The 27,689-nt window shown below is 38.0% G+C and overlaps 2 protein-coding genes and 3 pseudogenes across 2 annotated transcripts; 1 reads left to right on the forward strand and 4 right to left on the reverse strand.

Annotated features, from left to right (window-relative positions):
- Nucleotides 1–1,382: 1,382 nt before the first annotated feature.
- On the reverse strand, nucleotides 1,383–4,072 carry LOC149387483 (uncharacterized; annotated as a pseudogene).
- Nucleotides 4,073–4,751: 679 nt separating this feature from the next.
- On the forward strand, nucleotides 4,752–4,843 carry LOC149387484 (small nucleolar RNA R71; annotated as a pseudogene).
- On the reverse strand, nucleotides 4,823–5,233 carry LOC149387485 (uncharacterized). The gene has a single exon (XM_089622164.1). The coding sequence runs from the start codon at nucleotides 5,231–5,233 to the stop codon at nucleotides 4,823–4,825; it is 411 nt and encodes a 136-aa protein (XP_089478290.1).
- Nucleotides 5,234–8,206: 2,973 nt separating this feature from the next.
- Nucleotides 8,207–10,538, reverse strand: LOC149387486 (pentatricopeptide repeat-containing protein At5g50390, chloroplastic pseudogene; annotated as a pseudogene).
- Nucleotides 10,539–21,861: 11,323 nt separating this feature from the next.
- On the reverse strand, nucleotides 21,862–27,413 carry LOC149387487 (ubiquitin homeostasis protein lub1-like). Its single transcript, XM_089622165.1, has 11 exons — nucleotides 27,119–27,413; nucleotides 26,757–26,888; nucleotides 24,936–25,302; nucleotides 24,331–24,434; nucleotides 24,129–24,197; nucleotides 23,729–23,789; nucleotides 23,468–23,607; nucleotides 22,782–22,971; nucleotides 22,472–22,533; nucleotides 22,113–22,201; nucleotides 21,862–22,041 (listed from the first exon to the last, which is right to left on the reverse strand). The coding sequence occupies exons 1-11, from the start codon at nucleotides 27,411–27,413 to the stop codon at nucleotides 21,862–21,864; spliced, it is 1,689 nt and encodes a 562-aa protein (XP_089478291.1).
- Nucleotides 27,414–27,689: the final 276 nt, after the last annotated feature.

A 27,689-nucleotide genomic window follows, 5' to 3' on the forward strand; every position in this document is an offset into this window, starting at 1 on the left:
GTGATTAACACACCTATCAAATCCCCCCAAACTTAAACCGTGACTTGTCCTCAAGTAACAAAAGAAAATGAAACACACACGAACCAAAAAAAAAAAAAAAAAAGACAGATAAACTATGTGGATAGAATTCTAATGCTCAAAAATTGCCTCAAACACTTGTCAATGCCTCAACTCAAATTGCAATAGACATGAAAACCCACATTTTCAAGTTTTTAAACCGACTACCAAATGTGAAAGCAATCTTGTAAGCTCATGTCACCTTAGACCTATTTTACAATGCTTACCATCTCGTGAACTTTCGGAATCCTAGCCTCGTAGTCTTTCCAACCGTCATCAAGAGAACACAAAATCGAAAATGAATAAGAATTAGTTTCAATTTGACACAACCATATGCCCCCTCTTCTCTCTTCTCTCTACTAATGTGCACACCTCATTTCTAGCTCGTCAATTAGGTCTTAAAGGCTTGTAACGTTCAAGGTAAGGTCAAAGGTACGGAAAGGAAATTTTAGTGGCTTGAACATCAACTTTAGCGACTCAAATCTCACCCAAACATACAACCCTCTCATGAAGTTCACTCACTCACCCATCCCCACGTTTAGTGTTTTTATTTCCCTTCCCCCCCCCCCCCCCCCCCAAACTTCGACTCAACAAAAACACACGACAAGTCTCTAAAGACATAGAACACCACGCCAACATAACACATTTTTCTCTTTTTTTTTCAGATATATTTTTCTTTTTCCTTTTCCTTTTTGTTTTTTTTTTTAGTTTTTTTTTTCGGTATATAACAATAGAATTAAAAATACTAATGACCGGCGTGGTGTCTAACAGACTATAAAACACATAGAGACTAGTCGGAGAGCAAGTCATAAAATAGAAAGAATTCACTCATGTCACTCAAAAGTCGCTAAAGTCAATGGGGTTCTTTGTGGGATTTTCAAATCATCGGCTCGGTTTTTTTTTTTTTCTGACTAAATATAGAGAATGGATAGTGTTTTGCCTTTTGTGAGTGGGTTCTAAAGGATAAACAAACATGGGTTGGCTTTTTGGCTTGACGGGCTATACCTAATGCCTAAATCATCCTCGCTAGATCGATGTGCACCTAATTTCGCTTGGATTAGAGATCGGAGAAGGTTCTAGTGTGTTCGGTGTTCTCTTTCAAACGTTCGGCTAGACTACTCCTCAAGGTTTCCTAAGTTTCGAGACATACAAAATTTAGGTCTAGTTTTGGCAACAACCTAACTCACTAAATTTCTTTCACACAAGGTAGCACATGGGTCTATTTTCACTATCTATGATTGAAGATTTTAATATCATTGGCTATCACAAGTGAATCATTGGCAAATGAGCATAAATTCTACTAGAAAATACACAAGAAAATGAAATTAACTATCCGATCTATGTACAAACACATCCCGCAAGACAAGAAAAACTTTTCCCCCTCAAACTTAGAACACACATTGCCCTCAATGTAAATAGAATGGGAGAAAAGTACATACCTCGCGGGGGTGGTCGAATGATTGGTGTAGACGATGGTCTTGTTGCCAATGACATAAGGTCGGAATTTGTCAAAGGCAAAGACCACCGCAAGGAGCTCCTTCTCGGTTGTGGTGTAGTTGATTTGGGCATCGTTGAGGGTTCGGCTTACGTAGTAGATTGTGTGGAAGGCTCTTCCTCTTCGCTGCCCAAGAACCGCTCCTACGGCAAAATCCCTCGCATCGGTCATCATCTCGAACGGCTCGCTCCAATCGGGTGCCACTATCACCGGGGCGGTGCTCAACTTGTTCTTGAGTGTGATGAATGCCTCCATGCACTTGTTGGTGAAGATGAACTTTGCATCCTTCTCGAGGAGACCACAAAGAGGTTTTGTGATTTTCGAGAAGTCTTTGATGAACCTCCGTTAGAAACCCGCATGCCCCAAGAAGCTCCGCACACCTTTGCCCGAGATTGGTGGAGGTAGTTTCTCGATCGTGGCAATCTTTGCTCGGTCTACTTCCAGCCCTTGTGCGGAGACCCGATGGCCTAGAACAATCCCTTCTTTCACCATGAAATGACATTTCTCCCAATTAAGCACGAGGTTAGCTTCCACACATCGATCTAACACCTTGGACAAATTCTCGAGGCAAACGTCGTAAGTAGCACCGAAAACAGAGAAGTCGTCCATGAATACCTCTATAGTGCGCTCGACCATGTCGGAGAAGATGGCCATCATGCATCTTTGGAATGTAGCCGGTGCGTTGCATAGGCCGAAGGGCATTCGCCGGAAGGCAAATGTGCCATACGGACACGTGAATGTTGTCTTCTCGTGATCTTCGGGGGCGATGGCGATTTGGTTGTATCCGGAGTAGCCGTCGAGGAAGCAATAATATTCGTGGCCGGCAAGGCGGTCAAGCATTTGGTCGATGAAGGGCAACGGAAAGTGATCTTTTCGGGTGGCGGTGTTGAGCTTTCGGTAGTCCATGCAAATTCGGAAGCCGGTGACGGTGCGAGTCGGGATAAGTTCGTTGTTGTCGTTTCGAATCACCGTCATTCCTCATTTCTTTGGGATGCATTGGACCGGGCTAACCCACGAGCTGTCGGAGATTGGGTAGAATACTCCGGCGTCGAGCCACTTCAATATCTCTTTGCGCACCACCTCCTTCATTGCCGGATTGAGCCTTCGTTGATGTTCAATGGAGGGACGGGCGTTGTCTTCCATGAGGATGCGATGCGTGCAAAAAGATGGACTAATTCCTTTGATGTCGGAAAGAGTCCATCCAATTGCCGACATATGGGATCGCAACACTCGCAACAACTTGTTTTCTTGTTCGCCAGTGAGGTGGTCGGATATGATGACCGGGAGAGTCTTCTCAGCTCCAAGGAAGGCGTAACGGAGATGAGAAGGCAGCTCCTTGAGCTCGATCTCCGGAGGCTCCTCGATGGATGGTTTGCGTGGCTTCGGGCTTTCTCATAGCTCATCGAAATACTTCCTTCTATTGGGCTCGAACCCATCCATGTAATTCGCGTATTCTAAGGCTGCACAGGTAACAATTTCATTAGCGGAATCACACGAGTTAAGAAGACATACCTCAAGGGGCTCATCCGAGCGGCAAGAATGGTCGTCAATGACCGCATCACAAAAATCGACCCGGAATATATCGTCGCTTTCTTTCGGGTATTTCATGGTTTTGAAGACGTTGAAGACGACTTCCTCATCTTGCACCCTCAACTTGAGTTCGCCTTTTTGGACATCGATCAAGGCTCCTCCGGTAGCTAGGAATGGCCTTCCCAATATGATAGGGATATTTGTGTCTTCCTCCATGTCTAGCACCACGAAATCGGCGGGGAATATGAACTTATCCACCTTGACAAGGACGTCTTCGATGATGCCTCTTGGGTATTTGATGGATCGGTCCGCCATTTGGAGCGTCACTCGCGTGGATTTCACTTCTCCGATGCCAAGCTTTTGAAAGATGGAGAATGGCATGAGGTTGATGCTAGCTCCCAAGTCACACAACGCCTTCTCGAAGTAGAGGTCCCCTATGGCGCATGGTACGGTGAAACATCCCGGATCTTTCATTTTTGGTGGAAGCTTCCTTTGGATTATAGCACTGCACTCCTCGGAAAGTGTGATTGTGCTACAATCGTCGATCCGGCGCCTATTGGAGAGGATGTCTTTCATGAACTTCACATAGCTCGGCATTTGTACGATGGCGTCGGCGAACGGAATGTTGACTCGGAGTTGTTTGAGCATCTCAACAAACCGCCCGAATTGCTCGTCGAGCTTGTTGTTCTTGAGCCGTTGAGGAAATGGCACGGGGGCGTGCAAGGGAGTCGAGGAGGTAGGCATGGGCTGTGGTGGCGTTGATGATGATGCACCGTCTCCTTCTTTTTCTTTCCCCTTGTTTGAACTCTCAACCACTAACCCGCTGCGAAGGGTGATTGCGTTGCATTGGTCCTTCGGGTTGACGTTGGTGTTGCTTGGAAGGTTCCCTTGTGGTCTATTGCTTTGAGCTCGAGCAATTTGACCCACTTGTGTTTCGATGTTCCGGATCAACGCCATTTGATTTTGGATCGCGGTTTCTTGATTTTGCATGATTGCCGTTGTCCTATTCATGAATGCTAGGAACATGTCATTTGGCTCGATCTTGGGCGTGGGCTGAATTGGTTGTTGTTGAGGTTGGAACCCCCGTTGTTGTTGTGGCTGCCCTTGATTTTGGTTGTGGTACGCCGGTGAAGGTTGATTGTCCCCGAACCCTTGTTGTTGTTGTTGAGGTCCTCTTCATCCTTGATTGTTGTAATTGTTGTTTCGACCTCCATTGTTGTAGTTGTTGTTGGCGTTGTGATATTGGCCCCGGTTATTGTAGTTGTTGACGTAGTTGGCTTGCTCGGCATGTACGTCATTGGCTTGAGGGCAATCGTCGGTGAAATGAGCCCCATTACACCAAAAACATGGCTCCGGTGCGGCTTGTGTGACCTTGGCTGCCACTTTCATCTCTTTGAGCTGTTTGTTAAGCTACGCCATTTGTGCTAGCACTTCTTTCAACTCTTCCGATTTGTCTCCGGATGTGGTAGCGTGTGCGGTCGCGGGACCGGGCTTCATGAGTCTTCTTTCTACCGGGCATTGCTCGTTGGAATGAGCCAATTCTTCAAGCAAGTCATGGAATTCTGAAGGCGTCTTAGTTAGCACCGTGCCTCCCGCGGCGGTGTTAACTAAGGTCTTTGTCGAGGTGAGGAGACCATTGTAGAATGTTTGTAGTAGGTTCGGCAAGGCTATCCCATGGTGAGGGCATTTCCTCAGCATTTCTTTAAAGCGCGCCCATGCCTCATGCAAAGACTCCCCCTCCTATTGCCCGAAACTGTGGATCGCATTCTTCAACCGGGCTGTCTTCTCGAACGGGAAGAACTTTGCAAGGAATTTGGCACAAAGTTCTTCCCAAGTGGTGATGGAGTCGGCGGGCAAGGATTGCAGCCAAATCTTCGCTCGGTCGCGAAGGGAGAATGAGAACAAGCGGAGTCGGATTGCATCAACGCTTATGTTCTGGATGTGGAATGTGCCGCATAGCTCGTTGAAGTTGGCGAGGTGCTCGTTCGGGTCTTCGGTAGGGCCTCCAGCGAATTGGTTTTGTTGAATCATGTTGATCATCCCGGTTTTGATTTTGAAGCCCCGGTTCTCAATGGCTGGACTAACAATGGCCGGACGATACCCATTTGTGGTAGGTAGGACGTAGTCGAGAAGAGGTCGCTCCTCGGCCATTGTTGCTCCCTCGATCCTTTGTTGTTTTTCCTTCCGGTTTCGTTTGCACGTCTTTTCGATTTCGGGATCGATCAGTAGGAGGCTGGATTCACCGTCTTTTCGCATACACCTTCACAAGGAAACACGAAAATAGATGAGAAAACAAAAATAAAAGAAAGTTCAAATAAAAGCTTATGAGTCGAATTGCAATTTAGAACTACTCCCCGGCAACGGCGCCAAAAACTTGTTGCGAATTTTCTCGCACACGCAAGTGCACGTGGTCGTAATAGTAATAAATCGTAAGAACGAGTCGATCCCACGAGGACTAGCTAAATTGAAGATTCAAGATTCACAAGCTAATATAGAACTAAATATATTTGATAAGATTGTTGTCACAAAATTTAACTAACACGTCACAAAATTAAATAACTTGATGCACAAAAATTCTATTGGATAAAGGGAAGGACTATGGTTCATGGGTTCACAAAACAACTTGGATTCGCAGAATTAAGAAAAGAAATAAGCTATTGAAATTCACACTTTTCACTACTCATACTCACTTTAATCGAATTGATAGATCTCTCTCAAGCATCTAACAACCTAAACCGATACCGGAATATCATCTCTCGATCTCAACTCCTAACAAGCACGGCTAGCATTAAAGAACAAGAATATTATCACGAGTCTAGAACAACCTAGCTATATCTAGTCTAGGAATGAATTCTAGTAACCCACACAAAAACACAACAACCTAATCTTTCTCAAGCATTAGAGTTGAATATATATAAAACAAGCATGAGTTGTGGATTAAGCAAAAAGTGATGAGAAAAACAACAACCTAACAATTCTAATATCTTGAATCCTACATCATAATGAACCCACTACACCATAGCCCTACATGAAATTAGTTCATAATGATGACTATGACAATGAACATACACAAAGATGAACACAAGAACAATGATACAAAAGACATCATACTTGAATAAAAAAAAAAGGTAAGAGATAGAGATTAGAGGATAGAACACTGTTTTAAAGTCGTAGCAATGGTAGAACTCAGCAACTTAATTCCTTGTCTTCAAATTTGAGCTACAAAGTATGAACAACTGCTGGAAATTTTCTGGAAAAACTAATAAAAACTAAGAGAAATGAAAAGTTGTTCTTGATAGAATCTGAAAATCTCATGCCTCCTTTTCTTCTCAAAGTATTGGTCTTTTTAGGGTTGAATGGACTTGTTTTCGGAGCAATCTAGGCCTTCCAATCTCATCCAATGGCTGAGATTCGCTACAAAAATCGAAATAAACGAAGCCTGTCAGAATGACCGCGCGCCGCGCGGTCCTTCATTTTGTTTCCGCGCGGTTCGCGCGTAGGACTCTGTGGCTTTTTTGTTGCAAAATTCCCACTCCGCGTGGCGCGCGAAATGGACCTCGCGGCGCGCGGAGTTGTCAAAAAATGTTTTTGACGCTTCTTTTCTTCGTTTTTGCTCCGTTTTGACTCCGATTAGCATATTTTTCCATGTTGAGACCCCAAACACTAGTAAAACCCATATAGACCTGAAAATCCATCAAAAACACTCTAGAGATAATCAAAATCCTTGAGAACTCGTTGGATTTAAGCTCGGGAGATAGGAGTTTACGCGTGATTAACGCACCTATCACAGCTCAAAAAGCAGAAGAAGAAAAAAGATATATGAAGTGAAACCGAGAGATCTCTGACCTAACCGAAAGGATGTATTTGAGTTACTAAATAACTATTTTTAGGGAGACTTAAGTAGTAAACAGTATGCTCAAAAGACACACAAATAGATGCACAACTTAGAGGATAAATAGGATTTTTTTCCCCTAAACATAAAGTAATAATGTTCTTTTAATAGAAAGGTCCGATAAATTTTACATTCGATGTCCCTCAACCTCATATTTTGCAATCTGCATTCACCTTAGAAAAACAATTTACTATGAATAAGCCAATTTTAAAAAGTTATCCATATAAATATTACTCAAATTATTAGGATTCGTTCCCCCTCAAAATTCCACCATTTATATAAATCTTCAATAAGTCAAAAATATTTATTACAGAATGTGTAATTTTTTTTTTTTTATATATCCAATTTTAGATTAGATTTTATACGAACTCCCCAAATATCGACATTAATATTAATTAGGTCACTCTTCAAATATCCAAAAAAAGTTGTACCATTAGTGATAATTTATTAGTTTTATTTTTTGTTTTACATAGCACACTGTTTTTTTATAAGGTCAATGATAAATCTATTTTGTTTAACATGGTCAAAAAGTTCTCATAAATAGCACAAAACGAAAAAATAATAATAATAATAATAAAATAAAATAAAATTGAACTACCAGTTCGATGGCCTAAGTTATTATTATCCTGTTCAGGTTGTCCCAGGGTCGCAGGGGATGATGAAGACGAATTTGATGGAGAATATTTTGACGATGAGTTTCCAGTTAAGAATCATCTTCAGCTTGATCACTCAGATCAGAATCCTCTTGCCAACGACTCGGTAAAAAAAAAAAAAAATTCCGGAAGATCTATTTGAAGACATTTTCAGAGCAATTATAAATAATTATTTATTTATCAGGACGGTGGAGACAACCATAACAATAATAACAGTAATCAGCAATGGCAGCCCAATGTTCACGCTTTCTCTGTTGGAGGAAGTGGTAATTGGATTTCCTAATCGATATCAGAAATATATATATAGACATTCAATTAATTGCGTTGCTGTGATTGGAATGTGTAGCTGGTAAGGAATTTGAGGGAGAGAGAGAAAGTTATAGCAATGAGTCCAATGACGAATGGAAAGACAGAGTGGAAAAGTGGAAAGCGAGGCAAGAAAAGAGAGGAAATGTGCTCAGCAAAGACGATGTAAACAACGTTGAAGCCGATGAGGATGATTACATGCAATTCTCAAATCACCTCTCAATAAAAGAATAAATAAAACTTACTCACAACTTAATAACAAGAGTAGGCCAATTTTTATTTACTATTGAGCTATGATTAAATGGACAATCTTAACATTAAAGTTGTGTACTTGAAAAAGAAAGACAAGAAAGTCACCAATAATCTCCACAAGAGCAATTCCCATCTTTATGATACTAACTGGAGAATAGAAGTAAAATGAAACAAGGTGTAGTATAATTGTTGAAAGAAATTACCAATAATCTCCACAAGAACAACCTCCATCTTTGAAATGGTGAAACCTAATAGCGCCCCTGAGAACGATTTCTCTCCCGGCGACCAAAGCGATCAACTTGATCGCGGAGTGGCAATCGCCGCTGACCCGATGGCCCTGCACGATCTGCAGCGGCGTCCCGTCGGAAGTACTGATGATCCCGAACGAGATCGCGAGTTTCTCGCTCTGATGCGACGACCGTTCTTCGCGTTCGTCGAGCACAGAGCCTCGCTCGGGGACGTACCCGAGCTCTGTGATCTCGGCCGTCAGTTCCTCGAGTTTCCGGTAGATTTTTTCGGTTTCCGCATGGGTCTTGTCTCCAGACCGAAACACGTGAGCCTGTTTCTTCACCTCTATCCAAGTGCACGCCGGGAAAATCCTCAGACCCTTCCTTTTCAGGGTCCGAATCACGGAAGAAGCTTCCTTTGCCTTTCCTGTGGCCTTGTATATGTTCAAGAGGACTAGATAGCCGTTGAGCAATTCCGGCTCCATTCCGTAGATCTTCTCGGCGGCGATTCTCCCGAGCTCCAAATCCCCGTGGACCCGGCAAGCGGTGAGAAGCGCTTCCCACATGTTGATCTTGGGCTCGAACGGGGCTTTCAGTATCATCTCGTGGGCTTCTTCCAACCAGCCTTCTCTCCCGAGCAGCTCGATCATGCACGCGTAGTGCATCGCCCGAGGCTTGACCTTGTGGTCCCTGCTCATCGACTCGAAGATCGCCCAGCCTTGATCGGAGAGGCCCGAGTAGGAACAAGCCGAGAGGACCGCGAGGAACGTGACGTGGTCGGGGATGATATTCCGGTTGTTCTCCCTCGTCATCCTCTCGAAGAGGTCGATGGCCTCGCTCCCGAGCCCGTGGTTGCCGTACGCGGCGATCATCGCGTTCCACGTGATCACGTCCTTGAACGGCATTTTGTCGAACACGTTGCGGGCGTCCTCGGCGCTGCCCCACTTTCCATAGAAGTCGATGAGCGCGGTGTTGGCGACGAGGTCGAATCCGTAGCCGTGGCTCACGAGGTCGGCGTGGACTTGCTTGGCGTGCGCCAGCGAGGCGAGCCTCGAGCAGATCTTGATAACTATGGAGAACGTGAATTGGTTGATTTTAACGCCCGAGTCTCTCATCTCGTAGTACAAACTCAGGGCTTCCTCGGTGTGTTCGTGGCGCGCGTTCGCTGCGATGATCGAGGTCCAAGCCACCGTTGTCTTCTCCGCCAGCCTGGAGAACACGAGCCGAGCTTCTTTAATGGAGTTGCACTTGCTGTACATGTTGATCAGAGCGCAGGCCACGAAGGCGTTGGCCACCACGTTGGACTTGACCGCGCAGGAGTGAATCTGCCGTCCGATCGTCACGATTCCGAGGCCCGAGCAGGCTCGGATCACGGGGGTGAATGTGTGGGCTCCGATCTCGGAGAATTTCTCGTGGATCACGAGGAACAGACTGATCGCCTCGGCAAAGTGCCTCGAATCCACGAGGCCCGCGATCATCATGTTGGATGAGACCAAGTCCCACTCGGGCAATTCGTGGAACAGTTTGCGTGCGTCGATCATCATCCCGCACCTCACGTGCATATAAAGAAACCTCTTCCTCATGTGCAAATCCAATTCAAGGCCAGTCCTGGAAACGAATTCAGAGAGATTTTTCACTCCTCTAACGGAGTTCAATCCGATGCAAGCCCTTACCAGTGAATCGAGAGTACTGGTCCGGATTCCATTACAGCCAGCGATCTCCAAAACCCCGAAAAGCTCGAGTGCTTCTTCGTATCTCTTCCCCGAAACAAGCTTCTCTATCTCGTCGCAAATCCCACTCATCGACCTCGTAGCCACCTTCGGCTCCTCCATCGATGCCGTTTTCTTCCTCTCTCCCATGTCCACCGCGAAACGTTTCGCCTCCGGGCGTGGCTGGAGAGAGCACTTTGCGCGGGAAGCCACAGCCTTCGGCGGCGATATCAGAGATCTCCGGCGCTCGAAGGACGAAGAAAAACCGAAGACGCAAGAAATTGTGGCGGTTCGAGATCCGAGCGAGATTTCCATGGCTATAGAGATGAGATCGTAGCTTTGGAAACACACGCAGAGAAGAAAGATCAGAGCGAGCGAGTTTCGTTCGGAGAGTACGAAGTTTGAGACCAACTCCATTCACCCGATTACACCATTTTCAACTCTTATCTATACCAAATTGAAATATTATTTTTATATTCTTTTTTTTTTTTTTTTACTTTCTCTTTTTATTTCCATACTCTTATATTTATTTCATATCTTCCAATTATACCACTTATTCATTATTTAATAATAAAATATTACTGCATAAAATAATTCAAAATACAAATTAACATAAACTAAACTTAATATTTATTAATGTCATTTTAGTTTTTCTCAAACACTAAATATCAATGTTGTATTTGAAAATAAATTTAAAATATAAAATATGAATAATTTAAGGATAAATATGATATAATTTTATATATAAGTGCAAATATATAAATTATAAACTTTACAAGGGCTAAAAAAAATTAGTGTAGTGAATAGTGTTGCGCCATATTTGGCGCAACACTAAAATCAATTAAACACCCATGCCATTTTGGCGTGGGATTAGGGTATGGTCGGACTCCACCCTGACGCCATTCAGTGAGAATGACGTTCGGGTGGAGTTGGTCTAAAGCTTGAAAGAAACGGTTTCTTGCATTGTTAACCCCGCCTATGTTGTTTTGACTGTTTATCTGAAGACAGAACATAAAATACTTTTTAAATCACTGACATAAAATACAAAAAAAAAAAGTAGTTGACTGCGTGACCCAAGAAACCACATTTGTAGATAGCGAGATCCGACCTTTGTTAAAATTAATAATAGTTCATTGAAAATTAGTAGTTCTAGGCAAGGAAAAAAAATGTCATTTTCGTTACCGTTCCGAGCTTCTTGATTCACGGAAAATCGACAAGTCGATGGAAAACCGAATGGAAAAAATGTGAAAAAAGGTATTCGGTTTGCAGTTTGCAAATGCCGTTTTCCATGGAAAAACGACAACCCGATGAAAAACCGAACGGAAAAAATATGGCAAAATATATTTAAAATATATACATGTAATATATACATATATTTTTCAATTTTTAAACATATATAAATAAAATACATTAGGTATATAATCTTTTTTAATAGAAAATTGTATATATATATAATATTTTATGAATTTGTGCTATTAATGTATAATATTTTATAAATTTGAGCTATTTTGTATGTAATATTTTTTATATAATATTTTGTATGTAATATTTTCAAATGAAATAGAATCTTCACAAAATATTTGAAGACTAAAATATGTAATAATATTTTGTTGTAATACTTGATACATTGTATATATGGTTGTAATTGTTACTTTGAAGAAGGAAGTAATATTTTGATATATGGTTCAAAAGATTTTTTGGTGTTGTTTGTTTCCATTTCATTGGATATATGGTTGTAATTGTAAATACAAACTGAATGTTAAATGTTGAGAGTTGACTGGGTGCCAACCTAGTTGGGATGTGCTCAACCTCTCATATATCATTCCTTTCTTGATCAATATCAATGAAGTATTATTTTTATTCCATTTTTACATTCATGTTTTTACTACCTGATTATTTATCATTTTAAATTTTAATTTTTTTGTTTGCATCAACAGATAATCATATACAATAAATATGCCAAAACGTAGTTTTGTTTCTTTAGATAGAAATAAACTGGTATAGTTCACAATGAAAGAAGAGTCCAAATAACAGTAAAAAAAAATAGAAAGAAAAAAAATGGAAGCATGCTAAAACGTGAACATGCTTATACTATTTCCGATTTTATTTTGCAAGTATGGAAAAATGATCAAGACAACGTTTCTTAGTCCTTAACTATTCGTACGTGCTTCCATGCTAATAATAAAAAATAAAATAAAGAGATAAAATATCCCATTTCCCCCTTTCAACTCATAAACACCCAAGTGAAATGTGGTTCCTAAGGAGACAAATAACTAATAATAGTGGCAAAAATATTAAATGTTTTGACAAAACACTACTTATATACTCATATTTTTTTTTGTAAAAATACCAAATGTTACTATTTAGTAACGCCGTAACTACTTGCACCGTTAAGTTCAAACATAAATTTTAACTGCGAAAGTATTAATACGTAACTAAATTTGTAACATGAGATATTTTTGCCCAAGAAAAAAATTAGTATAAATATCGATTAGAGTAAATTTGAGCAATTTTACAGCCATTTTATTTTTCAAATGTCATAAAAATTTAACAAGGCACATCCGTGACAACTAGCCACATCCCACCTCACCCCTCACTCTTTTCCCCTTATAAAAAGCAAGCCTTGCATTCTTTTATTTTTCATTCAAACCATCACTCACACTTAGACAAAGTTCTAATATCCTCTTTGAAGCTCTTTTATCAATTACACTATTCCCGTTCTTATATATATATGTATATATATATATGTATATATATATATATCTTCCCATCTCTGTATCAAGCTCAAAACACAAATGGCTTCCTCCACAATGCCGTCATGGACCGACAAGCAAAACAAGGCCTTCGAGCGTGCTCTTGCCTTGTTCGACAAGGAAACCCCTGACCATTGGGTCAAGGTTGCAAGATCCGTTGGCGGGAAAACTGCCGATGAGGTTAAGGTGCACTGTGAGCTCCTCGTCGAAGATATTAAGTTTATCGAGTCCAACCAAATTCCGCTCCCAAAGTACAAGACCACCGGTGGGTGGTAAAAAGAGGTATACCATGCATGGTTGTCAAATATAAGAGTTCTTTTTTTTTTTTTTTTCTAGTCAAACGATTTACAACTACTTTTTCCCATCTAAATAACAAGCCCAGATTTTTGTCCCACGATAGTGCTTCCCAAATCCAAAGCTTACTAATGGCTCAATCAGCACTAACTCCTATAGTTGATTGATGCTATAACTTATATATCATAATATGCCCATTCATTTAATGATATTTATTAACCGTTTGGATTTTCCGATGTTATTTAATTATGTTACAAGCATCGTATAGAATTTATCCAAACATGCTCATCCTTTTTAATATTCTATTTAAAAATAATAATTACCGATGCATTTATTTACTTGTTCAATTATTAAAGAAATTTCGCTTATTAATCTTTATTTATATTTATTTTTATAGGAAATAGCTTCGTCAAAATTTGTGGTTCCTAATAAGGAGACCAATAACTAATAATAGCGGCAAAAATATTAAATGTTTAGATCAAACAATACTTATATACTAATTCTTTTTTTTTTACAAAAATACCACATGTTACTATTTAGTAGCGCCGTAACTACTTGCACCGTTAAGTTCAAACATAAATTTTAATGGCAAAAATATTTATACGTAACTAAATTAACATCGGGTATTTTTGCCCAAGAAAAAAAATGAGTATAAATATCGATTATAGCAAACTTTGAGCATTTTTGCCGTCATTTTTTTTTCAAATGTCATAAAAATTTAACAAGGCACATCCGTGACAACTAGCCACATCCCACCTCACCCCTCACTCGTTTCCCCTTATAAAAAGAAAGCCTTGCATTCTTTTATTTTTCATTCAAACCATCACTCACACTTAGACAAAGTTCTAATATCCTCTTTGAAACTCTTTTTTCCTTTTCACTATTCCGGTTCTTATAATCTTCTTCCCATTTCTCACAAGCTCAAAAAACATACGGCTTCCTCCACAATGCCGTCATGGACCGACAAGCAAAACAAGGCCTTCGAGCGTGCTCTTGCCTTGTTCGACAAGGAAACCCCTGACCGTTGGGTCAAGGTTGCAAGAGCCGTTGGCGGGAAAACTGCCGATGAGGTTAAGGTGCACCGTGAGCTCCTCGTCGAAGATATTAAGTTTACCGAGTCCAACCAAATTCCGCTCCCAAAGTACAAGACCACCGGTGGTAAAAAGAGGTATATCATGCATGGTTGTCAAATAGAAGAGTTCTCTTTTTTTTTCTTTTTTTTTTTCTAGTCAAACGATTTACAACTACTTTTTCCCATCTAAATAACAAGCCCAGATTTTTGTCCCACGATAGTGCTTCCCAAATCCAAAGCTTATTAATGGCTCAATCAGCACTAACTCCTATAGTTGGTTGATGCCATAACTTATTTATCATAATATGCCCATTAATTTAATGATATTTATTAACCGTTTGGATTTTCCGATGTTATTTAATTATGTTACAAGCATCGTATAGAATTTATCCAAAAATACTCATCCTTTGAATATTCTATTTAAAAATAATAATTACCGATGCTTTTATTTACTTGTTCAATTATGAAAGAAATTTCTCTTATTAATCTTTATTTATATATATTTTTATAGGAAATAGCTTCGTCAAAATTTGTGGTTCCTAATAAGGAGACAAATAACTAATAATAGCGGCAAAAATATTAAATGTTTAGACCAACCTTATATACTAATTCTATTTTTTTTTACAAAAATATCACATGTTACTATTTAGTAGCGCCGTAACTACTTGGACTGTTAAGTTCAAACATAAATTTTAATGGCAAAAGTATTTACACGTAACTAAATTTGTAACATCGGGTATTTTTGCCCAAGAAAAAAAATGAGTATAAATATCGATTATAGCAAACTTTGAGCATTTTTGCCGTCATTTTTTTTTCAAATGTCATAAAAATTTAACAAGGCACATCCGTGACAACTAGCCACATCCCACCTCACCCCTCACTCGTTTCCCCTTATAAAAAGAAAGCCTTGCATTCTTTTATTTTTCATTCAAACCATCACTCACACTTAGGCAAAGTTCTAATATCCTCTTTGAAACTCTTTTTTCCTTTTCACTATTCCGGTTCTTATAATCTTCTTCCCATTTCTCACAAGCTCAAAAAACATACGGCTTCCTCCACAATGCCGTCATGGACCGACAAGCAAAACAAGGCCTTCGAGCGTGCTCTTGCCTTGTTCGACAAGGAAACCCCTGACCGTTGGGTCAAGGTTGCAAGAGCCGTTGACGGGAAAACTGCCGATGAGGTTAAGGTGCACCGTGAGCTCCTCGTCGAAGATATTAAGTTTACCGAGTCCAACCAAATTCCGCTCCCAAAGTACAAGACCACCGGTGGTAAAAAGAGGTATATCATGCATGGTTGTCAAATAGAAGAGTTCTCTTTTTTTTTTTTTTTTTTTTTTTTTTCTAGTCAAACGATTTACAACTACTTTTTCCCATCTAAATAACAAGCCCAGATTTTTGTCCCACGATAGTGCTTCCCAAATCCAAAGCTTATTAATGGCTCAATCAGCACTAACTCCTATAGTTGGTTGATGCCATAACTTATTTATCATAATATGCCCATTAATTTAATGATATTTATTAACCGTTTGGATTTTCCGATGTTATTTAATTATGTTACAAGCATCGTATAAAATTTATCCAAAAATACTCATCCTTTGAATATTCTATTTAAAAATAATAATTACCGATGCTTTTATTTACTTGTTCAATTATGAAAGAAATTTCGCTTATTAATCTTTATTTATATATATTTTTATAGGAAATAGCTTCGTCAAAATTTGTGGTTCCTAATAAGGAGACAAATAACTAATAATAGCGGCAAAAATATTAAATGTTTAGACCAACCTTATATACTAATTCTTTTTTTTTTTTACAAAAATATCACATGTTACTATTTAGTAGCGCCGTAACTACTTGGACTGTTAAGTTCAAACATAAATTTTAATGGCAAAAGTATTTACACGTAACTAAATTTGTAACATCGGGTATTTTTGCCCAAGAAAAAAAATGAGTATAAATATCGATTATAGCAAACTTTGAGCATTTTTGCCTTACATTTTTTTTTTCAAAAGTCATAAAAATTTAACAAGGCACATCCGTGACAACTAGTCACATCTCACCTCACCCCTCGCTCTTTTCCCCTTATAAAAAGCAAGCCTTACATTCTTTTATTTTTCATTCAAACCATCACTCACACTTCTAATATCCTCTTTGAAACTCTTTTTTCCTTTTCACTATTCCCGTTCTTATTATCTTCTTCCCATCTCTCACAAGCTCAAAACACATATGGCTTCCTCTACAATGCCGTCATGGACCGACAAGCAAAACAAGGCCTTCGAGCGTGCTCTTCCCTTGTTCGACAAGGAAACCCCTGACCGTTGGGTCAAGGTTGCAAGAGCCGTTGGCGGGAAAACTGCCGATGAGGTTAAGGTGCACTATGAGCTCGTCGTCGAAGATATTAAGCTTATCGAGTCCAACCAAATTCCGCTCAAAGTACAAGACCACCGGTGGGTGGTAAAAAGAGGTATACCATGCATGGTAGTCAAATATAAGAGTTCTCTTTTTTTTTCTTTTTTTTTTCTTTTTTTTTTTTCTAGTCAAACCATTTACAACTACTTTTTCCCATCCACACAACAGGCCCAGATTTTTGTCCCACGATAGTGCTTCCCAAATCTAAAGTTTACTAATGGCTAAATCAGCACTGGCTTCTCACTTATATACCGATAAGAATCTGTTAACAAAAACAAAAAGCCTTCCTAAAAATAAATTTAAAAATCTATTCAAAAACACATTCGTGTTTACTCTTATTAGTTCCTGGAAAACACATCCTTATTTGATATATACAATAACTAACTGAAGCGAGCGTTTTTATTTTTATTATTTTTTTTTTCGTTTCATGTATTTAATTAATTACTAGAATCTATTTACAAACCACTAATTTTGTGGCTTCACGTACTTATTATTTTATTGTTTTCCATTGCAGGATTAGAAACCTCAAGCTCAACCACGTATCGGATTAAATATGATCGAAGAATAATCTAATTTTTCGTTTTATTTCGTAATTTCTAGCTATGCATGTTTAGTTTGTTTCGTAATTGCTGTTTCTATTTCTTTCTTGATTATCTCTGTCTCCCTAGCTTTTTGTTCTGCAATCTCGTATTTTCCAATGTAAGATTTCATTATGAGATCATTCTGTTATAATCAGTAGTCTCTCGCCTTCTCTCTCTCTCTCATATCAGCGTGTCACATTTCTGATCCAAATACTGAATCAGCAATGTAAAATCTTCGAAAAATATATCATACGAAACAGCCAAACAGAAACCGCAGCTCAAAAAGCAGAAGAAGAAGAAGAAGAAAAAAGATATATGAAGCGAAACCGAGAGATCTCTGACTTAACCGAAAGGATGTATCTGAGTTACTAAATAACTATTTCTAGGGAGACTTAAGTAATAAATAGTATGCTCAAAAGACACACAAATAGATGCACAACTTAAGAGGATAAATAGGATTTTTTTTCCCCTAAACATAAAGTAATAATGTTCTTTTAATAGAAAGGTCCGATAAATTTTACATTCGATGTTCCTGAACCTCATATTTTGCAATCTGCATTCACCTTAGAAAAACAATTTACTATGTATAAGCCAATTTTAAAAAGTTATCCATATACATACTACTCAAATCATTAGGATTCGTTCCCCCTCAAAATTCCACCATTTATATAAATTTTCAATAAGTCAAAAATATTTATTACAGAATGTGTAATTTTTTTTTCATATATCCAATTTTAGATTAGATTTTATACGCACTCCCCAAATATCGACATTAATATTAATTAGGTCACTCTTCAAATATCCAAAAAGAGTTGTACCATTAGTGATAATTTATTAGTTTTATTTTTTGTTTTACATAGCACACTGTTTTTTTATAAGGTCAATGATCAATCTATTTTGTTTAACATGGTAAAAAAGTTCTCATAAATAGCACAAAACGAAAAAAAATAAAATAAAATAAAATTGAACTACCAACTTGTTCAAAGCATCTCTTGGTACAATGAAAGGATACAAGGCATATCTGTAAATGCAATTCCCTTTTTTTGGGTTGGTACGAGAACTAAGTACTAATTCTTCAAGTCAATTAGTATTTGAGAAAAAAATTATATTTTTCCATATATGCTAGTTGATAAATTTTGTGACATGTCAATATGGCAACGTAGTAGAATAATGCTTTATTAAAATCCTTTAGTTGGTTGATGCCATAACTTATTTATCATAATATGCCCATTCATTCAATGATATCTATTAACCGTTTGGATTTTCCGATGTTATTTAATTATATTATAAGCATCGTATAGAATTAATCTAAAAATGCTCATCCATTGAATATTCTAATTTAGAAATAATAATTACCGATGCATTTATTTACTTGTTCAATTATGAAAGAAATTTATCTTATTAATCTTTATTTATATATATTTTTATAGGAAATAGCTTCGTCAAAATTAGTTTGAGCAATTTCAATAAGATATTCTCCGCAGAAGAACCAGCCGTGTCAATGCTTCTCACTAATTAATAGTTTCCGCCTCAACCAGATAGAATTAGAAATCTCGTGTCACCAAACCTTGTTGGAATCAACCAGCTAACCAACTTTAATAAGATTGTGGATAGCTTCTTTAATAGTACTAGAGCCATGAGAAATTTAGACTATGCATAAGTTATTACAAGCAACAAAATATCATTAAAAATCAACTCTATCGGAGTCGTATTATACCCATCGTTGAAGTTTGTATATCATATATCTTTGAGAATCAGACTCCGAAAATGGCGTCTAACAAACCTTGTGACATGTATGAATGTCATGGAGAATCGCACGAGTTTCTAATATTTTATCATATATATTTAGCATTTTTATTGTTAGATTATTAGTAATGTAAATTTATTTTTTAAATTCAAGTAAGTTGTATTGAAGCATTATAGAATTTGTATTATATGCGACATTATTTAGTACCCTTATTTGGATTATTCATATTCTAATATTTAAATTTAACGTGCCATATAGATAATTAAAGAAATATATAACGAATTTTTCTAATATTTATTCCTAATATTTTTTAAAAAATATTCTTATAATATCTTAATAAAATGACGAAGAATTTATTACAATTAGCTAATTATCTAGTTTAATTTAAAATTCTAGCCAAAATTTCATTTTATTAAAAAAAATTATTAACTTTATTCTATAATGTATAAGTATAGACCTAAAGTAAATTAATCACCCAAGACATACTGAGGCTTCTTAATAAATGTATAATTTATATTCCATTAATAAATGTATAATTTATATTCCATTAATAGGACGGTTAATCTTATCGTATTGTCTTATTATGTATTTGGTTCAAAATATTATTATATTATCATATCATGTATTGTTACTTTGAAGAAGGAAATAATATTTGGATATCATATATACGCGTACATATACCACGTGGCGAGAAATGAGCAACTAGAAGTTGTATTCGGAGCTGCGTATATTACATTAATTACACTTTGCCACCGACTTAACTTACCTGATTTACTCTCATATAACAAATCACAAGCTGAAACCCTACTAGTGATTTCTTGAAGGGAATCAAGCAAACTGAGCAACGAAAGTCGATCATTTAGCGGCGAAGAGACAGACTCGATCAATCAACGTACGTAAGCAATTCCTTAATTAATTTACCCACATTTACTGTGATACATGATTGTAATCAACCCGAATACAAAACCCTAAATATTTCCGCATTAGTCTTTAACTCGTAAGCTAGCAGCTTAAACCCTAATTCTCGATTAATTTTGGAGAATATTGATTGCAGATTGATCCTAGTTCGTTAATAGCTATGGTGCGATGGATGATTTGTGGAGTGATTATCCAGAGTTGGACGAGGAGTTCCTCTTCAGTGACGAGTTCAAGAAGAGCGTTCGGGACGAACACGACCTGTTGTTGAGCGAAGAGTTTTCTTCAATTGCAGCGGAGTATTCTTGCGTTACAAGCAACCACGACGAGGATGAGAAGTCAACGCAAGGACGAGTAGGACCCGGGAAGTGTATGAATGAAGAAGCTGTTGCTGTGGAAAGAGCGTTGCGATGCAGAGGATAAGGCGAAGAACAAGTCAACGGCGATGAGAGGGCAAGAACGACCCGGGAAGAGCATGAAGGTGCTCTTGGAAAAGCTTCGCGAAGCCAAGAAGACAACAAAGACAAAGTCAAAGACATGCACGACTGTGAAGGAAAGGATCGCAAAGGTTCTCAAGAACAAGAAAGCCGAGAACACCAAGGCCCACCGGCTCTTTTTCCCTCATTAGTTAGCTAATTATTTTTTGATATTGTTTGTTTCCATTCCATTGGATATATGGTTGTAATTGTAAATACAAACTGAATGTTAAATGCTGAGAGTTGAGTGGGTGCCAACCTAGTTGGGATGTGCTCAACCTCTCATATATCATTCCTTTCTTGATCAATATCAATGAAGTATTCTTTTTATTTCATTTTAATAAGCTGAAGTATTAAAAAATTAAAGTATATGATGATTAAATAAATACCACCACGTAATTGTTCATAAGCTGAAGAAGGCCGCACGCACAGACAGCGTTTTTTTCTATAACTCCGCCACCAAGTCCAACATGATGAATATACACGGCCCCCACTATTCATCCACGACCCGGTTAGATTTGTTTCGACTCAATGAATATTGAACTAACGCAGCCAAAGATCGGTTGTGTTTGTGTTTGTTAATTGTAGTTGACCAATCTTCTCTTTGCTCATTTTGTTGATATAGAACGTTAGTAGTAGTAGTACCATTAGTGTAACCTTGTCTTGAACAAAGTTGAACTGTTAAAATTTCAAGAATGTAGATACAACGAATGACTCAATGAATGAACTAACGCAGCCAAAGATCGGTTGTGTTTGACTTTATTTTTTTATTATTTGCACGTTTTCGATTTCATAGGAGAAATTCTATTGAATTATTTTCATTTCTTCTATCAACCCGATGATCACCGCTTAAGGTTCACAGCCCCTGTACACTACATGCTTCTATGCAGCAACAACAACAACAAGAAAAATATCAATCCTCCATCTTCTCTTGAAAACACCCGAGAGAAGTGTAAGGCCCGGAAATAGGGGACTACAGAGAAATTAATATATGCCTCCATTATTACTCTCCCAATCCCATCATTTTTACCATCTTATCATATACAATGCCAATACGTACTTTTCCTATATTTGTTTTATTTTAATATAAATAAATTCATACAGGTCGCAACGAAAGATAAATTACGCGAGTATAAATAAAAATAAAATATATATATTAATGGAAAGGCATGCAAAACGTACTTATCTAGTCTTCCCTTCTTGACCTTTGGACTATTTAGCAAATATGTCTAATAGAAGTTATAGAACTAGACAGCCTATATCTTCCCCGGACTAAATGCTTCCATGCGAAAAAAGAGAGAGAGAGAGAGAGAGAGAGAGAGAGAGAAATATCCCTTATCCACTCTCAAAGACCCACGCGAAAAACCACCACCTTTCAACTAAGACCACATATCCATAGTGAATTTTTTTGAAAAAAATGATGGTCTCATCTTCTTCATCGCTTGACCACTTCTCTTCCCCGGCGTTTCACAACCCGATTTCCTCTCCGTCTCACTTCATCAAGTTCCGGACCTCCCACCGCGAAAACATCCGGTACCTCAAAACCGTCGGCATTATCCGCCCCGACATCGACCCCAGAAACCTCCCCACCTCCGACGCTGTTGCCGGAATCCTCGCCGCCGTCGAGTCCCTCAAGTCGAGCGGCTTCTCCGACCGCGACATCCCCCGCCACTCATGTAATCGGTTTTCGCATGGTTTTAATAGAATGATGTTCTCGTTTCAAAAAAAAAAAAGATAATTACTTTATCCCACTTTTGTTCTCTCAAATTCCAAGCATATGCCACACCGTTGTCCCCTTCTCTAACAACTTTTGTCTGACCATCACTGGAGCCTGTATATCATAATGTTTGAACACGTGAATAATAATCAACGAGTTCAAGAACAAGGAAGTTAATACGACTCCACGAACACACGAGGCTACATTAAGTTATGGTAGCCTGAATTGCTTTTGGAAGTTATATGAACATAAATTGTAATTCGTAACCTCATCTATAATCTTAAGACTATCACTAAAAAAATTACAATGAGTAACCTTTTGATCAGTACAGCATTCTAAGCTCAATGTTGCCAGAAAATGAAAAATTAAAACTATCAGTATTACCTGGAATTTGCAAAGCATCGAGCCCGGGTAGATCTTCCAGTTTTAGTCCTCCAACTTTCTTTCTGAAAAAAAGCCACAAAGTGAAAACCAGACAGCTAAAAAAGAGGAAGTAAAGGCTCAAGAGAAGTCTTATTTGAGGGGGTAGTTGATATTTTATGAAAGGCAACGAAAAAATTATGAAGGTGGATTTTGTTTGAGAGAGAATGCAGGCAAGCCATGACAGTAGATTGATATGACAAAACCAAAATCTCAGACAATATTAGGCTAGTAGATTAATAACTCAAACTGGTAGATAAGCTTTGAATCGTACCGGCTCAATTTGTATTGAGAAAGCAGCGATGCATATGACTCGAGATCTACTGGATCAGCAATCTTATCATGATTCGTTGTCCAAACACGTGCAACTCCATCTGAACACGCAGTCACAATATCCCCATTTTCCAAGAATTTGGCATCCCAAACACAGCCGGGGTGTTCTATGCTCTGAACGCATACCCCATCTGAACAATTTGATTAAAACTCCAGGTTATAAACTAAAATGAAATTCATGTTGCAAGCATTAAAAAATTTGGACAAAAACTAATGCCCTGTGAAGTAAAACTGATACCGGAGCACCCAAATGCACAAAAGTTATACTAATGATTAATAAATATCTCGGGCGCTTTAAAAGTTATACTCTGCCTATTTTAAATTGATGAGACTAGAAAAGATTAAAAACCAAACAGTTTTTTATTTTTTTTTCTATTAGCACAATGCTTTACGCCTCAGCTTCATCCAAACAAAACTAAATAAAATCCATCAGATCCAAACTTATAGGTATTCATAAGCTTTCTAATGACAACCAAAGAATTGTAAGTCTTGGCGTAAAATAAATAGCATACGTTTGATAAATCATATAACTGTGAGAAATAAGCACATAAACTGGAAGCAGGAGAGAAATTTAGAAACTATCCCTTCAGTGCAAAATGACTATGAGGTTGAGATAGAAAGCTTTACCTTTCCATATCTTTGCAAAACGATCTTCACTACCACTGACTATAAGGCCAGACTCGTGTGAATCAACTGAATAGACAATGGACGTATGACCAACCATCTCCAATAATACTTCACCCGTCAAAGCCCATAACCTAACGGAACTGCATCATTGTCACCATATAAAGCTTGAGTTGTTATAAAAACATTGTATTAACATCATTAGGGATGCACTTCGCACCAAAAGAAAAAGTTCGAAAGCTGAGAAAAGTAAGAAATTCTAACCCATCATGTGATGCTGAAAGAATTCCAATATCAGACATCACTGCCAATCCTCGGACAGTGTCTGCAACCACATACATGTATACTTTCAGATGACAATTTATTTCAGACAACAGAGTAAAATATGGTTTACACTTATTGAGGGAGCCAAAAAAGTGTAATCTAATCAATGCACTTCCATAAAATGAGTCAAACATCAGTGATGAGCTCGGTGTCTTTCACTAAAATGCAAGCGGAAACAGAATTCAATTCCTACCATCGCCCAAATCCAAATGTCGCCTTTCTATATTAACTTTTTCATTTTTTCATTGGTTATTTGGATTCGAGCAAGCAATAAAATTTTGTTTAAACCTAATATATGTACTACGCGGAAATGTTCGAAACTAAAATTTAACAACCGAACCTGAATGCCCCGCCAAGGTACGTGTGCATGCCTTGCCTTTCCAAATGTTAATAGTTGTATCGCTTGAACCTAAAATTGAACATAAGAATGACGAGGATGTATAGCTTCAACAACTCCAATGGATGTTCTTATAGCTTATACCCTTAAAGAAATTAGCAATACATTGTTGAAAGTTTAAAACTACTAATTATATGAAAATTACCTGAGGCAAGCTCGCCTGAAGGTAACTTAATAACTGCTTGGATAGGTGATTTGTGACCTTCCCAGGATTCAACAACTTGACCTTTTCTCCACCGTTTTAGAGTACTATTTCAAATACAATAAAGAGATTACAGGTTTGTAATTTCCAATCAAACGAAACACCCAAAAAAAAATCAAAAACAGATTCGTCCATTTATATACAAATGAGGCAATGCCATTCTCTAGTCTTAAAAAAGTGAGAACGTTGAGAAGACAGACTAGCAGTATGCTTGCAATGACTCCAACAAAAAACTCACAAGCATAAGATACTATTGTTATATTTACTAATAAAATAATCTAAGCCTACAACGAGTTTTCCTTCATCTACCAAAGCTCGTAACAACTTGAAGCCAAGATTCTCATGCTCAAATCAAATCTTTAACACAATGCATCACTGCAGCGTATCATCAGAATATATCACTATGTTACAAAAACACTACTGTTTCTTCTTCCCAATCCACTCCCCTTTCAGTCCTCCAAATGTCAAATTTGCATCAAATGAACCTCAACCAATACAAGGTAATAAAAAATATTTCATAAACGCCGGGAATCAAACAGAAAACTCACCAATCAACAGACGAGGACACAATGTCGCCGCCGTCCACAGCAAAGCCGGTGACCTGAAGCTGGTGCCCCTTCAGCGTCTGCACCGGGTCGCCGGTCCTGAGGTCCCAAACAATGACCAGCGTGTCCATTCCGCCGGAGATGATCCCGCCGGCCGGCATATCCTCTGTGGGCGAAATCCAAGCCACCGGACCAACGAAACTCGTGTGGCCAAGCAGGATCTTGGCGGCGGAGTAGCGCCGCGCGTCGGAGGCGTCCGGCGTCCAAAGCCGCACCGTCCGATCTCGCGACGATGTCGCGATTCCGACATCGCCACAGACGCAGATTCGTCTAACCTGGAGACTTCTCGAAATATGGGTTTTTTCAGGGACTGATATGTAAATGGAAGAAAGAAAAAAGGAAACCCAAAAGAAGAAAAGGTTTGCTTGGTCCACAAGTTTTCTATTAATAAAGCCCAATATAATGACAAATTTGGTTATTTTCTTTTAAATTTACCTCCTACAATAATTTCTCTCATGGCACAATCCCAAAGAATCTTCTAAAAAAAAAAATCCCATAATCAATCAAAATCATAATTTGGACAACTATTAATAAATTTCAAAAGAGATAATATATTGTGTACAATTTTACCATCTTCTTCTTTTTTCTCTATTTGTTTTCTATGAATCTCGTATATGTCAACAAATTTAGACTTGTTTGACGATTTCTTGACATATATATGTCAACAATGTCAACAAATGAAATAATTTTGTGACATATATGTCGACAAATGACACGATTTATTGACATAATTTTCATGTTTTATCATATTCACTTATTATGTTTCACGTAGCCCGAGTAGCAAGCTTTCACCGGACTTGTATTGTATAAGATATTTTTAACTCATGTAATTTAAAAAAAAAGTAATTTTGAGAGATACAATTTGTGAATGATTTAAAAAATGACACACTTTGTTGACATATATGTCAATAAACGACACGATATATATATATATATATATATATATATATATATATATATATATATATATGTCCATAAACGACACGATCTGTTTATATATATATATATATATATATATCAGTAAATTTGGATTTATTTGATGATTTATTGACATTATTTCAACAAATGACACGATTTATTGACATATATCTTATCAAATGACATAATATGTTGACATTGGTTTGATGAGATTCGCACCTTTAAAGTATTTTCATCAAAGCGTGATACTAGTAATTATAGTATCATAACACAAACATATATCTAAGAATTCATATTTCAATAGCTAATTACATTCACAGCTACATGTTTGAAAAAGAATTCTAACTTGCTTTATTCCAAAAGTATTCCAAAACAAATTCTAAACATGCTTTTTTCTTGATACACGCCAATGTTTCCCCAATTTGAATACAGAAGTTAGATGCAAACTTGGTTAGATGAAAGGGGATCAGCTATGTAAAAAACGTACTGCATAAATTAGTGGTGAAAATTATGAAGACTGAAGTAATATCTGTCTACATACTCTTACAAATTTAATACCAAGTCAATTCACTAGTTTCATATTTCAATTGTTTGTAGATGCTTTAAATTATCTGATATTCACATACATTGCCAAACTATTTTTACAAGTAATTTGCAGTCCATTAGAAATTTAATTCAATAAAGCAACAAAAAAAAATTATTCACCAATTTGTGAATGAACCAAAACCAATTGAGTTAAAGATCCAAAATGCTGACAAAGTAAGAAAAATAAAAATAGAGCGAAGGTGAGTACTTGATCAAACCCCAACCCTCGAGAAAATCGGAAGCTAGCCCTCCGAATCGAACCTACATCGCCGATGAAGTTCCTATGGACCTCCGTGAACGCTACTCTCCTCGAGAAATCGGATTTGTATCGCTCAACAATGGAGTTTATGTAGTACATGTAAATCATAGGGCACTTCCCCGGAGACCTTGAGTCTAAAAACTCCGGCAAGAATCATTTGAGGGAACCATCGTATGGATAGAAAATTAAAGAATGTGAAATAAGGGCTTATGAACTATTTGAGGGAAACGAATATGATGACCTACGAGCGTAACTTGGTACGTGGATGATGGGGACAGAGGGTTCGGAGCTCGGCGATGGTTTCGGCAGGCAGGGAGATGTGGTATCACGGCGGCCAGACCAGAGTTTCAAGTGGTAGTTTTGCCTTCGTCCCCCCGGAGACAATCAGAAGCCCACTCCCAGTGAGCCATACTGCCACGTAGCGCCGTCGTCGAGAGAGACATCACCACCACTTTAAGAATTACTGACCCTCTGCCACCAAGAGTACGGGGGATAATCTGGATGCGGCTGGACTCTGGCGACGGTGCTGAGAGGTTGTGGTGAACAGTACTCGTCGTTGTAAGAAGAAGATCCTTCGTAATATGTAAATAAAGAGTACTCCGGGTCTTGAGGAGCAAGTCCTTCCGATCTAAAGTTGTTGGACAACTCATCAACGTCATTGCTAGACGTAAATGACATGACATCATTCATACTTCTGTGATGCGCCCGTAACCTGAATTGAGGCTGTTGGTTTACATTGTGAATATGAAATTGTCTATTCAATTGAAGTCAAATATAAAGACTAAGACTACATCCAAAATTTAGAGAAATACTTTTTATTTCAAACAAATTTTAAGTCTTGTCTGGTGCATCTAACTCTAAGTTTATGTCTATTGTCTAGTAATAAACTTGTTAACTAAATGTTAGGGGTGACTAATATGGCTTCTTATGAATTA

The sequence above is a fragment of the Urtica dioica genome, chromosome 8 (genome assembly GCF_054948205.1).
Source record: "Urtica dioica subsp. dioica isolate 48M chromosome 8, U.dioica_male_clone48M_v1_H2, whole genome shotgun sequence".
Classification (NCBI taxonomy): Eukaryota; Viridiplantae; Streptophyta; class Magnoliopsida; order Rosales; family Urticaceae; genus Urtica; species Urtica dioica.

Coding starts and splice junctions, on each gene's coding strand:
- LOC149387487 (XM_089622165.1), bottom strand. CDS start 27,413: ATGACGTTGATGAGTTGTCCAACAACTTTAGATCGGAAGGACTTGCTC. Junction 23,790..24,128: donor TACCTTGGCGGGGCATTCAG/GTTCGGTTGTTA, acceptor ATGTGGTTGCAG/ACACTGTCCGAGGATTGGCA. Junction 23,608..23,728: donor CTTTCAGCATCACATGATGG/GTTAGAATTTCT, acceptor ACAATGATGCAG/TTCCGTTAGGTTATGGGCTT.
- LOC149387485 (XM_089622164.1), bottom strand. CDS start 5,233: ATGGCCGAGGAGCGACCTCTTCTCGACTACGTCCTACCTACCACAAAT.